Source organism: Hippopotamus amphibius, chromosome 1 (assembly GCF_030028045.1).
Source record: "Hippopotamus amphibius kiboko isolate mHipAmp2 chromosome 1, mHipAmp2.hap2, whole genome shotgun sequence".
NCBI lineage: Eukaryota > Metazoa > Chordata > Mammalia > Artiodactyla > Hippopotamidae > Hippopotamus > Hippopotamus amphibius.
This window is the reverse complement of record NC_080186.1, coordinates 7,920,208-7,936,755: the sequence shown is the minus strand read 5'-3', so window position 1 is coordinate 7,936,755 and position 16,548 is coordinate 7,920,208. Positions and strand designations below refer to the sequence as shown.

Sequence of the window (16,548 nt, the reverse complement as noted above, 5' to 3'; positions counted from 1 at the left end):
ATGCCCAGCCTTGGGCAGGGTGGGCGAGGGCCGGTCGGTGGCCTGCAGCTGTCAGCCTGCCCGCCCCGTCCTCGGGCTCCACCTCACTGCCTCAGGCACACAGCAGGGAAAAGCTTCCCTGGGCTGTGGCAGAGGCAGGGGCCACAGAAGGGGAGGGGACCCAGCGGAGCCCCCCGCCGCCCTCCAGAGATGCTTGCCTGGGCAGGGAAGCTCGGGCACGGAGAGCCCGGCCCTGGGGGGCCCACCCCTCCCTCAAGCTGTGTCCCCTTCGGGTTGCAGGAGCTGCGTTTGTGCGTTGTTGCCGTGACACACATAGCACAGCCGGTTTCCAGGCTGCGCTGCGTGTGCACGTGTGAATATAATATGATTGTACAAATACAGAGATGCTCGTGTGCGCGCTCACGGTCTGTGTGTGCGCTGTGTGTGTGTGTTTTAAATCTCCCCTGGGTGGTAACTCTTTTTTCCTCCCCTTCCTGTTTGGCTGTGACCTGGGGGAGATTGATAGCCAGCCTGTGCGGTGGATGCGAACAGTTCCCCTGATTTATAGAGTTACTTACGCTAAGTGAGGCCACTTAGACGCGTCTGGATAGTAAACCTTTTAACTGGACTAAAAAATCATAATAAATAAATAAACAAAGTGGGGCAAGGAAGGACCAGAGGCTGGGCTCCCCCCACTTCCCGACTTGGAGCTGTTGGGGACCAGGGGACCCAGCTGAGAGCCCTGAGGAGCAGCGGCCACTCCTCCCACCTGCGAAAGCTCGGGGCCCTCCTCTTGCTAGCAAGGCGTGGGATTGGGCCCGAGAGGGAAGGACACTCCTCCCCTGGGGGACAGGTCCTGGGGAGATGGGGCGGGAACCGATAAGATGGAGATGGGCCTTGTGGTGGGGGAGGAGGGAGGCATGGGGATGGTGGGGCCCTGAGGGAGCTCGTGGGGGAGCAGGGCCAGGGCAGATGTCTCTAGGAACCCTTCTCCTGTGGCACCGAGACTTTTCACCGCAGTGATCACGCTTGTAATGACTTGAACGTCTGCCCCCTCGTCTAAATTGAACCGTCTGTCATAGCAGGAACCAGGACAGTCCGCATGCTCATGTCACGTCCTCAGAATTCAGCGCAGAGCCGGAACACAGGCACAGCACTCCAGCACTGGGGCTTGTGGCCTGTCAAGTTCAAGTTCTTGGGGGTGTCAGGGAAGCTCCGACATTGCTGTCACCCTGGTTGGGAGGCTGTGGGAGGTATGTGTGTGGTCTCAGACGGTGAGACGTCTGAGGCCAGTGGGAGTCCGGCTCCAGCAGAGTCTCTGGGTGACCGTGACGGTCAACAACCTGGCTGGGCTCTGCTTTCTCCTCCGGCAGCGGGGACGGGACAGCGGCCGTGTGGGGGTGCTGGGGGATCACTGAGGCGATGCCCTGCTGCCCAGCTCTGTCCCCAGCGCAGGGCTGGCGCTCAGAGGGTGCCAGCTGCCATATGCTCTAGGCAGAGTGGGCCAGCGTGGCCACCAGAGTGGCCCAGAGGTGCCCGTGGGCCCTAAGCTGCCTGGCAGCAGGCAGGTGGGCCCCAGACCACCCCTTCCCGAGGGGACAGGTGCCTGGCCCCTGCCTCACCACTTCTTGATATACAGCGGGCATTAGGCCGCCCAAAGGGGACACTGCATCCTTAGGAAGAAATATGTCCTCATTTTTCTTAAACACCGTTTCCACTGAGTGAAATGTTTAGAAGGGACGCGCAGGGAGAACTTTATTTCCTACCAGGGAGTTCAGAGCCACCAGGCAGAGCCCATAAAGCACCCGGAGCCTGGTAGCTGACAGTCCACCCGGCCCCAAAACACATTACTCACCGATGGGGAGGGGCTGCCAGGCCTGCCCAGCCCCTGGGGACTAACCCCCACCCCCAAGGCAGGACAAGTGACTCTGCGACTCGGCAGTGGACACTGGAGCCTCTGGTCCCCTTGAGCCCAGGCCGCCCAGGGCGAGGGAGGACCTGGTTCTGACCAGGCGAGGAGGTGGCCGTTCCAGCCACCCCCTTGGTCCCCAGAGATCAGGGATGAGGGGCCCAGGTGCAGCTACAGGAGCCCCCCTCTCTCCCCCAGAACTGGCAGGAGCCCTGGCCTTCCCAGCCTTTGGAGGGAGTGATGAGATTCCTGCCATAACGGGCCCTTCTCCCGAGGCCCTCCCTTCATTCGATTTCTGAAGCTGGCTGATTTGCATATTTATAAATATCAGTAAATTATTTATTGTAGCAATCTGCTGCACCATTTTACCCGTCACAGTTAACACTTTAGGGGGCTCCATGTTACGGGCGCCGAGAGTAGGGGCGTGGAGGAGATGGGCAGGGAGGCCTGGGACTTTGAGAGCCCGCCCAGAGCCAGCCTTCGTGGCTCGGGCTCTGGGGTGTCTTCACGGCTCCAGGATCAGTTTCCTCCTCTGTCAAATGGGTCAACAACAGTCCCTGCCTCACGGGTGCGTGGTGAGACATCCTGAGCTGGCGCCTGACGGGTGCAGGGACAGTCCAGTTCTCGCCCCTGCCTTTCGCCACCCAGAGCAGGACCCACTCGGCTTGGAGACAGAGCTGCCTCCTGGGGGCTTGTTGAGTTTGGAGCCCCAGGAGGGGAGGCACAGACTCTGGGAGCCGGGGAGGGGCCGTTTGTTGCTGAGCAGGCAGCCTGCCCGCGGCCTGGCCCCCAGCCTCTCCTGTCCCCACTGCCTCTTCTGGGCCAGGTGCGGTTTCCTCTTCTAGGGGTCTCGTGCCCAGATGTGGCAACGCGCTTGCCTGTTTGTCCCCTCCCAGGGCTCAGCTGCCTTTTCCCAGGTCCTTGACTGTCAGGCCCTGTGCTTGGCACAGACAAGCACCCTCTCCCCTTACAGTCCTGCAGGCCTTTCACGGGGAGAGAGCGCGCCCAGGGCCCAGAGCTAACAGGTGGTGCTGTGCCACCTCCCAGGGCTTGCCCTGGCCCATCCAGTACCACCGGGGCCAGAGGCTGGAGACTGGAGAGCCCCTGGGCTGCCTGCCTGGGCGCAGATGCTGACCTGCTCCTCTCCGCAGGCCTGGCTGGGCCCACCGCAGCCGCCCCGCCCCTCACCTCCTCTCTGGAGCCCTGCCCTGGGTGAGCAGTACAGGAGTCCCCGAGCCTTCCCACCCTCTGGCCCAAGCCTGCCTCCTGGGCAGTATTGTTCCCAGAGGAAGTGTCCAGTGTAAATAGAGCAGCGGGCAGGCTGGTGGCGGGAAGGAGATGAAAGGGGTAGTGACAGGGCCGGGGACGGATGGCTTCCTCCCATTGAGACCTGGCCACGGCGTTTATATTTTAGGGAAGAAACTCAGGGGAATGTTTACATGGACAGGAGCCTGGGGTCAGACCACGAGGGGGGTAGTCTGCAGGTCCCGGGGCCCTGATGGAGGGGGAGAGGAGAAGGCCCCACGGGGTGGGCCGGAAGGCAGGCACGCAGGCCACTTGAACCTCAGCTCTTTCACACACACCCCGACTCGCAGCCCCACACTCACATGCATTTGCACTTGTGAGTAAGGCCTGCTTTTGCCTCCTGCCCTGCACCCCAGGCCCACATGCCTTCTCCACCTCCACCCTTGGGACCAGCAGTAGAGTCAGAGGGAGGGCAACATCTGGAAGGCAGGTGGACTGGGGCAGAGCAGCAGCTGGAGGGCAGGTGTAGGGGGCGTAGGCGGAGCAAAGGAGCCTGCGGGCGGGGGTGGGCCCAGGGTGCGCAGCTGCATCGCAGCTGGTGGGGGCCCAGGAGGGACTGAGCCAAGCACACAGCCGAGATCAGGAGAGGGTGGGCTGGGCTGGGTGGGCCCAAGTGCCAGGAGGCTCCAGGATGGGTGGGGGCCCGGGGAGGGGGTGTCACCAGCAGCAAGTGCAGCCCTGGGAGCTTCTGCTTCCCTCTTCCTTGGGATAAATATTTATAGATTCATTTGCTGTCTGCCATACACACTTGGCTGCCTGCTTACCTCCCGGTAAAAATAGAGCAGGCCCCCTCACTCCCACCCTTCCCTTCTCCACCAGGGCCAGGGACAAAGGGGGCCAGGTGAGGCCTGCTCCCCGTAGGCCTGCCGGAGGAAGCTCGGTGTCACGGAGCCTGGCGACTGGCCCAGAGGTCGGGTGGGATGGCGTGATGAGGGGCCCCGTGGCTGAGCTTTGAAAAGGAACCTAGAGCTCCTTGGAGACTCCAAAGCTTGGAGACTTGGGTGTGGGCAGCACAGACTTGGAGACATGGACAAACGTGGGTAGAGTGGGCATCCGGCTAGGGTGAGGGTGGGGCCCGGCAGAGCCAGGGCCGCAGGACGGGGAGAACGAGGCTGGGCTGGGCTGGGATCGCTGGGCAGCTGGCTCTGAAGCAAAGATCTGGGGCCGCTGGGCATGGTCTGTAGCGGGGGGCAGCCATCTGAGTGTACAAGCCAAGTCCGCTTGCAGATGAGGGCCTGGCACAGGTGTGGCCATGCCTTCCTGAGCGTGCCTCTCAGTGGGTGCCAGGCACGTGGGACCATTGTTGCGAAGCCCCTTCTGACCCAGGACCTGGGAGCAGCGTCCCCTTGCTTAGCCCACCCCTCTGTTGAGGACCGCATGAGAGAGGCCTGGATGGGGCTCGCTCTGCACAAAGGGAGTGTGAGCCAGGACTGTGTCTGCCGTGGCCATTGCTCTGCCCCCGGCGCCACCCGGGGCCTGGCACACAGTAGGAGCTCATTAAATGGATGGGTGGACAGACAGATGGATAGATCTACAAATACACGGGTGTAGGTATGTCCACTTTTGTTGGCCCTTGTGGCAGGTCCCAGGCTGTATGGTGAGTGGTCTTGCCATTTGCCCCCCGGGGTAAATGGGCACCCCGCTCAGCAGCCGCGAGGGAGGTGGCTGGCGCTCGGGCAGCCTGGTTCCAGTTCCCGGCCGTTTGCATCGGGCTGTCACACTTCGGGATCAGGCACCATAACTGCAGCCTCTGGGCTTTCCGTCAGGGATCTGAGGAATCCCAACCTGTCCCAGCTTCTCAGGGCTGGAAAGTGGGCTTCCTGGGGCGAGCCAGGCCCTCCAGGGCTGCAGGAGCTTGCCAAGGCAGAGAAGGCAGAGTGAGGTCCCGGGGCATGGCTGGCCTGCCTCCTGAGACCAAACAAGGGGAGGAAATGCTTCCAGGAGCTCGGAATAAGCCCCTTGTGTTTGAAGAACCATTTGTTCATTCACTCATTTGTTCACTTACAAAAGACTTCTGAAACACCTAGTATGTGCCAGGCTCTGAGGATGGAGCTTTCAGTCTAGTGAGGAGACAAACGAACCCTGGCCTCGGGGCAGTGCGGTGGGACCGTGACTGGGGAGACCTCTGGCTTGGGGGGTGTGGGGCAGGGTGTCCGCCCCAGCTGTTGAGGTGGGTGACCGTGCCTGGCACGCCCACCTCTGACCCTCTCCTCCCTCCCTGCAGCTGAAGGCACCCGGTGCACCGACCCACCCGCAGGCAAGCCCGCGATGGCGGCCAAGCGCAAAGGCGGCCTGAAGCTCAACGCCATCTGCGCCAAGCTGAGCCGCCAGGTGGTGGTGGAGAAGGGAGCGGAGGCTGGCGCCCACGCCGAGGGCAGCCCGCTGCGGCCCCGGGACAAAGAGCGCAGTGGCCCCGAGTTGGGGGCGACCCGGGCCCCCCGCAGCGAAGAAGACAAGAGGCGGGCGGTGATCGAGAAGTGGGTCAACGGGGAGTACAGTGAGGAGCCGGCGCCCATGCCCGTGCTGGGGCGGATCGCCCGGGAGGGCCTGGAGCTGCCCCCCGAGGGTGTCTACATGGTGCAGCCCCAGGGCTGCAGCGACGAGGAAGACCACAGTGAAGAGCACCCCAAGGACGGCAGCATCATGGAGGAGAAGGACTCGGATGGGGCAGCCTCCAAGGATGACAGTGGCCCCGGTGCCAAGCAGGCTTCAGGTGGGTGTTTAAGCCCTGGACGGGACAGAACCCCACGAGGAGGGCAGCCCAGCGGTGCAGTGTGTGTCCACGAGCACGCCCTCTTCCCTCACTCTTGCTCCAGTTAGTGACCCAGGGAGGACTCCTGAGGAGGGGTGGGCTGGGGCCCAGGTGACCACCGGAATGGGGGAGACCAGCTGGGCAGGGTGGGGGAGGGGCAGCAGGGCACGATGGGAGGGACCTGTGAAAGCAGCTTCCCATCGCGTGTGAGCAGGGCTGGGGCGGGCTGCCAAACACACAGTGGGTCTTCAGGAAGCGGTGGAGGGATGGGTGGACAGGCGGACGGGCGGATGGATGGACGGATGGACAGACGGACGGCGTGTGGGTGGACGACTGTCCACACGCAGCTGCGCAGGGAGGAGCCTGTTGGGGGACGTAGTGCTTGGACACGGCGTGGGGAGCGACGCCCAGCCGCGTCCCCATCACACCCGCCCGCCCCGGACGGGGCCCCTGCTCCCTGGCTGACCTCTCTCCCGTGAGGTGGCTAAGGCCTGGCTTTTCTGGTGTCTGCGTGTCCTTAGATGCAGAGCCGCCCTGAGCTCCTACTGCTCTGGGGAGGGAGGGCCTAGGTTCTGGGTGGGAGGGGGGTCTCCGCTGGAACAGGCTCTCTGGGCCTGGGGTCTTGTCTCAGCTCCCCAGCCTCCTTCCCAGCCAGAGCCTGGTACCCCAGCCTCCCCTGCCCGCCTCCCTGTCCCTTTCCCCTGCAGCGAGGGGCGCATCTCCTCCCCGCACGGGGAGCCCTGCACAACCACATAATTATGCATATAAGATATAAACAGAGCTGTTTAATTATCCTTCGCCACATCAGTGACAGAGTAATTAACAAACATTGCAAGATCAATGAGGAAAAGTGTGACCTTCAGTTTCCTCTGATAGGAAAAGCCCTTGCCGTTCCCAGACACAAGGTGATTGCGCTGGGCCTGAGGAGAGGGGAGGGACAGGGACAGGGGCCACTGTCCCTTCAGCGCCCCAGCCCCTCACGGGGGAGCGGAGAGCTGGGGTGGCGGGAGGCAGGGCTGCAACTGCCAGTGGCCTCGTGGCTCCGGGCCTCGCCCCTTGGGTTTCAGGCCCAGTGGGACTGCAGGGTGACACCCGGGGCGGCCCACTCAGCCCGGGCACCGGAGCTAGGCAGCCGGAGCTGAAGCTACCCACCGAGGGCTTGGGAAAGCAGGCCTGTGGGCTGCCCCCAGGACCCCTGTCTGGCCCCCTCCCTGCTCTAAGCCGCCTGCCCTTCAAAGCCTTCTGTTTCTCTGCCATATATAGCGAGGGCTCAGCTGCCTTCAGCTATTTTTAGCCCCTTTCCCTGGTCCCTGAGCCACTGAATCTAGCAGCCAGAGCCCACTCCTCCCAGACTGGGTCCCCAGCCCCAAGTAGCGTGAGGTCAGGGCAGTGGCCCACCAGCCACTCCAGCCAGGGGAACAGCTGTCTGCTGGGTCCTTGCGTCGCTCTGCCCACCTTGGGGGCCAGGTGCTGCCCGTGACTGTCCTCTCCTCCCCTGGCGGGGTCCCAGTCCCCACAGGACTGCCCTCCTGCCTGTCCTCCCAGGAGCTCAGCGGCTCTTTCTACCTGCTGCTAGGTTTTCTCTTGTGCCGGAGCCCAGCCCTGCTCTCAGACCACCTCCCGGTGGGGGTGGGGGTGGGGTGGGAGGAGAGCCCCCCCCCCCCCCCCCGTCTGCCACCCTGCTGGGTTCTGGCCCTGCCACCCCTGCTTTGGCCACGCCTTCCCCTGGCCCGCTGTTAGGAGCCCCCGCCTGGGGTCCTGCTGCCCTGTGCACCCGGGTGTGTGGGCTCAGGCCTGAGTGGAGAGAACACGCGTGTCCCCTGGGACCAGGTGAGTCTCAGTCACGTGCGCACCCACCCCTGAGTCCAGGGTAGCACATGGTCGGGGTTCAGCTCGTGTTCTGCCCGGGAAGGCGTGTGCTGGGGAGTCACAGGCCTGCTGTGGCAGAAGCTGGTGTGCGGAAGGGGTTCGTCTCCAGGGAACAGCCTGGGCAGAATGGGGTCATCTCGGCCCCGCCACACTGAGACTCATCTTGGGGAGCTGGGTGTGGAGTTCGGGGTGGTTTGTGTGCACGTGTGTTGGGGGGGAGGGTCGCTAGGGCTGTGAGCTTGAGTGTGCACGCGTGCACACACGTTCCTATGGAGAGGTTGCTGTGGGGGGTTCTCTGGGTGCCCTGCCGTGGACACAGTGGGGTGGTCGACGGGCTGCACTCGGCCGCTGCCTCTCCGGCCCTGACTCTCCTCAGGGCGGCCCGCCCTCGTGCGTGAGCGCAGGTGATGCGGGTGGCAGGGAGGTTGGAAGGACTCTCTGCAGCGTAAGTCTTGGCGGGGGTGGGGGCTCCTGAGGGAGTCTGAGTGAGCACACCCGCAGGCTCTCTGCCCCTCGGCCCTGCTGCCTGGGACCGTCGGCAACCTGGGGGCCCGTGAGGGGCCAAGAGGACAGGTCTGGGAGGCTTGGGGCAAGCCCCTCATTCTCCCAGGAATAAAGGGCCTGTGTGTCCATTTGTGGGGCCAGGGAGGGTCCTCCAGGCGGGCTCAGCCAGGCCCACCCTGACCCCATCCCCAGGGGCTCCCTCGGCCCCTGGGGTCCCTCCCGACTGCCCAGCCACTGGCTCACAGCCCTACCTGTCCCCAGCCCCCATTCTCACCCCCACTCTGGGAGGCAGGTTGGGATCTGGCCTTACTTCCAGTAAAATGACTTCTCTTTCATATTAGGCCAAGGCGAGAGAGCGGAGACATTTATGAAACTTTGTTTAATGTACTGAAAAGCCATCGGCCAGAACATTTAGGAAATTGATTTTCCTGGCATTGATGAACTCGTTTTATTTTACCCCAGTATTAATTACTTTTTTTTTAAACAAATTAATTTAAGAGTCGTAAAACCTAACAAGTGAGCCAAATGTCCATAGATCATGTCCCGCTCTGCCCCCTCCCCAGGCCGGCCCCCTCCCTCTCTGGGGGGGGGGGTGGGGTCCTGTCCCTTGGCTACCCTGCTGCCTCCCAGAGGTGACGGCCCCTCTCCTCCCCGCCGCAGGAGAGGCCTCCTCGCTGCGGGACTACGCCGCCTCCACCATGACTGAGTTCCTTGGCATGTTTGGCTACGATGACCAGAACACGAGGGACGAGCTGGCCAGGAAGATCAGCTTCGAGAAGCTGCACGCGGGCTCCACCCCTGAGGCAGCCGCCTCCTCCGTGCTGCCTGCCTCCGAGGACGCCCTCAGCAAGCGGGCGCGGTTCTCCAAGTATGAGGAGTACATCCGCAAGCTCAAGGCCGGCGAGCAGCTGTCCTGGCCGGCCCACGGCACCACGGCCGAGGGGCGGGCGGGCAAGGAGGCGCTGGGGCCCCTGCCTGGCCTGCGGCTGCCCAGCAGCACGGCGCACCTGGAGACCAAGGCCACCATCCTGCCCCTGCCCTCACACAGCAGTGTCCCCATGCAGGGCCTGGTGGCCCGCGCCTCCAAGTACGACTTCTTCATCCAGAAACTGAAGACGGGCGAGAACCTGCGGCCCCAGAACGGCAGCGCCTACAAGAAGCCATCGAAGTATGACCTGGAGAACGTCAAGTACCTGCACCTCTTCAAGCCCGGGGAGGGCAGCCCTGACATGGGCGGGGCCATCGCCTTCAAGACGGGCAAGGTGGGGCGCCCCTCCAAGTATGACGTCCGGGCCATCCAGAAGCCGGGCCCCGCCAAGGCTCCGCCCACCCCCAGCCTGGCTCCTGCACCCCTCACCAGTGTGCCCACTGCTCCCAGCGCCCCTGGGCCAGGCCCTGAGCCACCTGCCTCCCTGCCTTTCAACACTCCTGAGTACCTGAAGTCAGCCTTCTCCAAAACAGATTCCATCACCACGGGGACCGTCTCCACTGTCAAGTAAGGCATGCGCCGCCCTCACTGCCAGCCTTGCGCCTGGGACTGGAGTGGCCCGGAGGCCCACCTCCTGCCTCTGAAGCTCACCCTTGCGGACACCCACACCCACACCTCATGCATCTCACTGTGCACCCAGGTTCTCACACACATGCTTCCACACGCGTGCGCACGCCCACACGCTCCCCTGCATACATAACTGTTCAGACTCAGTTCACGGACTCGCACACGACACATCTTGCTGTGCGCACACACGCTCTCACACCAGGTGCAAGCACACCTTATTTATTGCGCTTCAAAGATGTTGCGTATTTTTACAAATTGAAGGTTTGTGGCAACCCTGGCTTGTCACCTGACGGTTAGCATTTTTTAGCAATAAAGCATTTTTTGATTAAGGCATATGCATTGCTTTTTCAGACAGAATGCTATTGCACACCTAATAGACTACAGTATAGTGTAAACGGAAGTTGTCTGTGCTCTGGGAAACCAAAAAAAATGCGTGTGACTCGCTTTATTGTGACATTCACTTTATTGCAGTGGTCTGGACGCGCACCTGCAGTATCTCCAGGGTCTTCCTGTGCTCCCGTGCACGCGCTCATCTGCTAACACACAGGGCGCGGAGTACTGTAACCCCTGTCTGCCCTGACAGGCTTTCTCTGCCTGCCACCACGAGGGCCAGTTATGGGCTTCTGGTTGGCTGGGAAAGCCCTACTCTGCATGGGGGGTTCTGGGGTCTGAGCTGGTGGCCGTGGCTCCTGGGTTCAGAGCCTGCGCCACGGGGAAGGCAGCAAGAGAGGTGGGAGGCTGGGGTGGGGGGGGCACCCCCAGCGCAGAGCCCTAGGCAGAGGTAAAATGATTGACGCATCGATGTGCGGGGCGGAGTGAGACTCTTCCCCCGAGCCGTCCCTCCTGCAGGCGGGTCCAGAAACCTGGGAGCAGATCTAGGGAGCTGCCCTCGGCTGGGGGAGGCTTTTCCGACCACCCAGCCACACTCGCTTGGTGCTGTTCTTGCCCTTTCCCCTGGGGTCCTCCCCAGTAGTACCTGGTACCCCTCTTCAGCCAGCAGCCTCCTGACTCCCTGTGAGCAAGGGGGCCAGGCCCCAGCTTCCCAGGCTTCCTGTGCAGTTGGACTCCAGGTCACGCCCTGCCCTCGAAGGTGGGCTAATTGAACCTGTGCTAGTTGAATGACAAAGGACTTCTCCAGTCCCACCCTAAGTGTCCAGAACACTACAGAGCGAGGGAGAGAAGGACCAGGGCCCCAGGGCAGGGAGCTGCCCCCAGACACTCCCGTGGCATGAGGCCACCTCATCCGCTAATCAGCTGTGCCCTGTGTGTCTCTCATCAGGAACGGATTGCCCACAGATAAACCAGCCGTCACTGAAGATGTAAACATTTACCAGAAATATATTGCCAGGTAGGCCCCAGGGGAGGATGCTGCCATGGAGGGAAGGGTGGGTGGGGGCAGGAAAGCCTGGGGACCCTGGGACCATGTGTCCATCTGACCGCTGGTACCAAGGTGCCTGCTGCCTCCCCACCCCCACACACTCCTACTTCCAAACTCCCCCCAGGGACTGCCCTCTGTCCCATCTCAGAGCCCCTGCCCCCTTGATGTGGTCCAGGCCACATGCCTTTAAGCAGCTTGTACCCTAGGCAGGGTACCTGGAAGGGCCCGGTGGCAGGGCCCAGCCACAGGTGAGCGCAGGGCCTCCCTCCACAGCCCATGTGGAGCCTTGGGGCTGGAGATGGGGGATGGGAAGGGGGATGGGCAGGTGACCTCAGTGTGCTCCCCCGGACTAGGCCTTGACCCTCACCACCTGACTCCAGACCTGCCCCTTTACATCCTTAAGGCAGTGGGATGGCAGGTGAAGGATGTTCACCTCCTCAGATTCCCCGAGCTCAGGCCCCCAGCGGCCGGCGCCTGGGGGGCAGCCCAGGGCCGGGGTTGGCCCTGGCGGCAGCCTTCCTGTTCGTCCCCCCGCCCCCCGCCGCTGCCCCCGGTTCTGCCATCCTTCTCTGTGTCCCCCGCCCCGTCTCTTCAGCTCTGCTCTCTTTATTATTATTATTACCATTATTATTAGTGCCTCAGCAGATGGCCCTTTTAGCAGCTTCAGCTTAAATATTTATTTGCAAGGGGTTCTCCCCCCACGAGGGGCTTCCCTCACTCCCTCCCGCAGCCCCACACCAGCCGCGGCGGGGCGGGCGGGCAGAGCCCCCCACCTGGTCCACCGTTGTCACGGTGTGCTGTCGCCGGTGGCCATCGTCCAGGCGGTGCGCCCCCCACCCTGGCAGCGCCGGGGCCCGGAGGAGGCCCAGGGTGTCCTGGGAGGCAGGCGGGAGGCAGGCGGCACGGGGGGCCCCTGGCTGCGGAGTCGGCCAGAGGGTGCGCTCCCTGCCGCAGGAAGCCAAACAGATGCTGCGCTTTAAAAATTCATGACTCTGGACTGTTTCAAGTGTCAGGAAAGCCCAGGACAGAGAGAGCCCTTTAGCACCTCTCAGCACCAGAGCCCTGGGCTGGCCCAGCTGGGGTCCCCAGCCCCTGGCCCGGCGCTGGGGTGGGCAGGCGGCACCAGCAGAAACAGCAGCTGGGCCACCTCGGGGGCTCGTGCCTTCCCCGTCTCATGCCAGCCCACCCCAGGTCTCTTCCCCTGACCCTGCTCTGGCTTCTGGCTTGGCGCAGCTTCCCCCTCCCATCTTGTGCCAGGCCTCTGTGCCCCATGTGGCATTCGCCCCCGGGGCAGATAAGGCTGGGTCTGCAGCTCAGTGGGTCTGGGGTTCCCCGCGGCCCCATCGCGCGCCCTGGCCTCCTCGGCCTCGGCTGCTTCACCCCAGCAGACCACCTCTTCCCTTCCACACCTCCACCCAGGGCGCCCCGAACCCCACCAGCACTTCTCAGGAGACTCTTCTCAGCCGCTCAGGCTGAGGACCCTGGAGCTGGCATGCAGAGAGGCCTGAGCCCGCCCCCTCTTGCCTGCAGGTTCTCAGGCAGTCAGCACTGTGGCCACATCCACTGCGCCTACCAGTACCGCGAGCACTACCACTGCCTCGACCCCGAGTGCAACTACCAGGTATGTCCCACGGGCAGCAGGCCCACCCCTGCGGCCTGGTGCAGTGGCACAGGAGCCTCTTGGAAGCAGGATGGGGTTACCCGGTTCTCCTCGGGCCACCTGAACTTGACTTGCACAGGCAGAGAGCCCAGAAAAACTCCCAGCCTTTCCCAGATTGCTGCCCACAGGCGTCTGATAGGGCCTAGAGCCGCCTGCATCCCCAGTGGTGATAATTCAGGCTCCCATTCTCTGCGTCCACCATGCACCAAGGACTGCACGGACAGCCTGCGGGCCTTATCTGATCGGTTCTTCCAGTGTCCTCATGAGGCTGGTATCACTGCCCCCATTTTATAGATGATTATGTTAAGGCTCAGATAGATTGTCCCTTATGTTCAAAGCCACCCTCTGGTTAAGTGCAGAGCAAGCGAACAAGAAGGGGGTGCAGGCGGTTTGCAGGAGGCCACTGCCTCTGTGTCCCCAGGGAGCCCAGCCTGGCAGAGCCCACAGGTGGCGCGTGACAAAATGCGTTGCCACCTATCAGAGCCCCTACCTGAAAGGCCTGGCCCGATGCATCTTCTCTGCTCCCGGGCCTGCTGATGGGGAGGCTTGGGGGGGGGAGGTCAGGGAAGGGTCTTTGGTTCTGGAACCTTCGGAATTGTTCCCTCCAGAGTCCAGGGTGCCGGCCTTGGGGCAGTCTGGGCTGCCTCCACCCAAACAGGGTTATTTAGAAGGAGACCGGCGGGCCCTGGGGCCAGGCCCGGCCTCCTGCCCACCGGGCCCTCTCCCGGCAGAGATTCACGAGCAAGCAGGATGTGATCCGGCACTACAACATGCACAAGAAGCGCGACAACTCCCTGCAGCACGGCTTCATGCGCTTCAGCCCACTGGACGACTGCAGCGTCTACTACCACGGCTGCCACCTCAACGGGAAGAGCACCCACTACCACTGCATGCAGGTGCCCCAACCCTGACCGCCCGCGCCCCCCCCCCCCCCCCCACACGCAGAGGCCGGCCCGCCCTGGTCGGGCCCCTCCCTCTCTCCCCTCCCAGGGCTGGACGGCCAGAGGAGAGGGTCCCGGGGGCCCAGGCTTGGGCCGTGTCCGGTGGGCCAGGTGGGCCTTCCCCATGGCCATACTTGGTGCGGGTGAAATTCAGCAAGCTGTTTATACAGACGGACATTTTTCAGGCTTTAACACCAAGAGCAGCATTGCAAATGGTTCCTGAGGAGGTTTTTGTTTAATTCTTTGTTTTAATGCCACGCAGAGTCTGGGCTTTTTCAAGGTGTCAGGTCCAGGGGGAGCGACTTTGGGCTGCGCATAGCAGCCGCTGAGCCTCCCCCGGCATTTGTCAGGGGGTTGTTAGGGCCTCCGTGAAACAACCTGGGCCCGGAGGAGAGGGGGGCGCGCGCTCTGGGCTCTGAGATGGTGCAGACACTGGCACGGCCCAGCTCTCAAGAGTGTTCAGATTCCACTGGTTTTTACTCAATATGGCAACGTTGCCTGCCTTGGCCCAGCTAGGGTGGGGTGGGGAGGGCCCTGCGCCAGGAGCTGTCCGCCAAACAAGTGCCTGGGCTGGAGGTGACCGCCAGGGCCCAGGGTCCAGCCCTGCTCAGCCCAGGGGCTGTAGAGGTAGAGCCACAGATGGGGGACCCAAAAGCCACCCCCTGCGGGACAGGACTCCCACGCCTGTGTGGGGAGGCATCCAGGGCTCTCCGAAGGGGACGTGCGCCCTGCACAGGCCAGGCCCTGGGGGCCTGACGGGTCGTCCTTCCTTAACCTCGGTTCCACCAGTTGGATGTTCGCAGGTGCCGAAGCTCCCCCGAGCAGGGTCAGCTGCCCTGAGCGGCCCAGCCGCTCGGACCTTGCAGGGGTGCCCGGCCTCAGTTCCCCTGACTGCCGTTCTGGCCCCTGCAGGTGGGCTGTAACAAGGTGTACACGAGCACGTCGGACGTGATGACCCACGAGAACTTCCATAAGAAGAACACCCAGCTCATCAATGACGGCTTCCAGCGCTTCCGAGCCACTGAGGACTGCGGCACGGCCGACTGCCAGTTCTACGGGCAGAAGACCACGCACTTCCACTGCAGGTGAGCGGGAGGCAGCCGGGGAGGCCTCCTGGCCTGGGCGGGGACGGCAGGCAGGCAGGGCACCAGGCCGGTGGGTGGCTCGGGGCCCTGCCTCCTCCGGGGAGTAGGAAGAGGAGCGGCCGCTGCCTTAGTGTCCGGGCTGGTCTTCCCCCCGGAGGCCCGTCCCTCCCGGGGCCACCGTGGGAGCAGGGCAGGGCCTCCTCCTGGCCCCACGAGGCCCCATGACAGCCTCCCGATGTCCCGCCAGGCGCCCTGGCTGCACATTCACCTTTAAGAACAAGTGTGACATCGAGAAGCACAAAAGCTACCACATCAAGGACGACGCCTACGCCAAGGATGGCTTCAAGAAGTTCTACAAGTACGAGGAGTGCAAGTACGAGGGCTGCGTGTACAGCAAGGCCACCAACCACTTCCACTGCATCCGCGCCGGCTGCGGCTTCACCTTCACCTCCACCAGCCAGATGACCTCGCACAAGCGCAAGCACGAGCGCCGGCACATCCGCGCCTCGGGCTCGGGCGTGCTGGGGCTGCCGCCCTCGCTGCTGGGCGCCAAGGACACGGAGCACGAGGAGTCCAGCAATGACGACCTGGTCGACTTCTCGGCCCTGAGCAGCAAGAACTCCAGCCTGAGCGCCTCCCCCACCAGCCAGCAGTCCTCCGCCTCCCTGGCCACCGCCACTGCCACCTCCGAGGCTGTGCCCAGCGCCACCAAGCCTCCCAACAGCAAGATCTCGGGGCTGCTGGCCCAGGGCCTGCCTGGCTCCATCCCCCTGGCACTGGCCCTCTCCAACTCGGGCCTGCCCGGTGCCACGCCCTACTTCCCCATCCTTCCGGGCCGGGGCAGTGCCTCCCTGCCTGTGGGTGCCCCTGGCCTCATGGGTACCATGTCATCCGGGACAACAGCATCAGTAACCCCCGACACACCCGCGCTGGCTGCCTCGGGAGCTGGCGACTCTGCCGCCGCTGCAGCCGCCTCTGTCCCCGTGCCCCCGGCCTCCATCATGGAGAGGATCTCAGCGAGCAAGGGCCTCATCTCACCCATGATGGCCAGGCTGGCTGCAGCCGCCCTCAAGCCCTCTGCCACCTTTGACCCAGGTGAGCAGGCTGGACCCTGCCTGGGAAGCAAGCACCTCTCCGACCCCAGGAGCTCCCTGGCCTCAGTGCAGAGCAGGACAGGGGGTGTCTGGCAGAGGTTCCTTTCTACTCCCTGCCCCCAAGACCCCATCCCCCTCTTTGCCTGGTCTCTGCCTCTGTCCTCCTTATTTCCTTTTGGGGGCCCCTCCTTCTGGCCCACCCACCCTAGGCAACTCTTATTTCTGTTTTCTCATCTGTGAGGCGGAGGCAATGATCCCGCCCTCACAGGGTACCTGTGCATCCCGGAGCAACTGCCAGCTCCCCCCACCCTGCCGTGTCACGAGTCCCGCCCCTAGTGTCAGCAGTCCCGGAGCCCCAGGCTTCCCTGGGGCTCCTCCAGGTGACGGAGGGGACATGAGTCCAGCCCGGTGGCAGGGTGGCCACACTACAGGGATGCTCAGGGGATTCAGGCCTGGACAGCCTCTCAAGGCCAAGGATGCCCTTCCCAGGGTCTCCCCCTCCATCAGCACTTTCCAG

The 16,548-nt window shown here is 63.4% G+C and overlaps 1 protein-coding gene across 5 annotated transcripts in view; it reads left to right on the top strand.

Annotated features, from left to right (window-relative positions):
- CASZ1 (castor zinc finger 1) overlaps nucleotides 1-16,548 on the top strand; it is a 146,580-nt gene that overhangs the window by 114,409 nt on the left and 15,623 nt on the right. For all 5 annotated transcript variants that reach the window (XM_057696155.1, XM_057696150.1, XM_057696164.1 and 2 more), the window contains 7 exons: nucleotides 5,418-5,906; nucleotides 8,979-9,813; nucleotides 11,153-11,221; nucleotides 12,782-12,872; nucleotides 13,643-13,807; nucleotides 14,765-14,937; nucleotides 15,185-16,032. In XM_057696155.1, coding sequence (XP_057552138.1) covers nucleotides 5,418-5,906; nucleotides 8,979-9,813; nucleotides 11,153-11,221; nucleotides 12,782-12,872; nucleotides 13,643-13,807; nucleotides 14,765-14,937; nucleotides 15,185-16,032 — 2,670 coding nt within the window. The remainder of the gene's footprint in view (nucleotides 1-5,417; nucleotides 5,907-8,978; nucleotides 9,814-11,152; nucleotides 11,222-12,781; nucleotides 12,873-13,642; nucleotides 13,808-14,764; nucleotides 14,938-15,184; nucleotides 16,033-16,548) is intronic.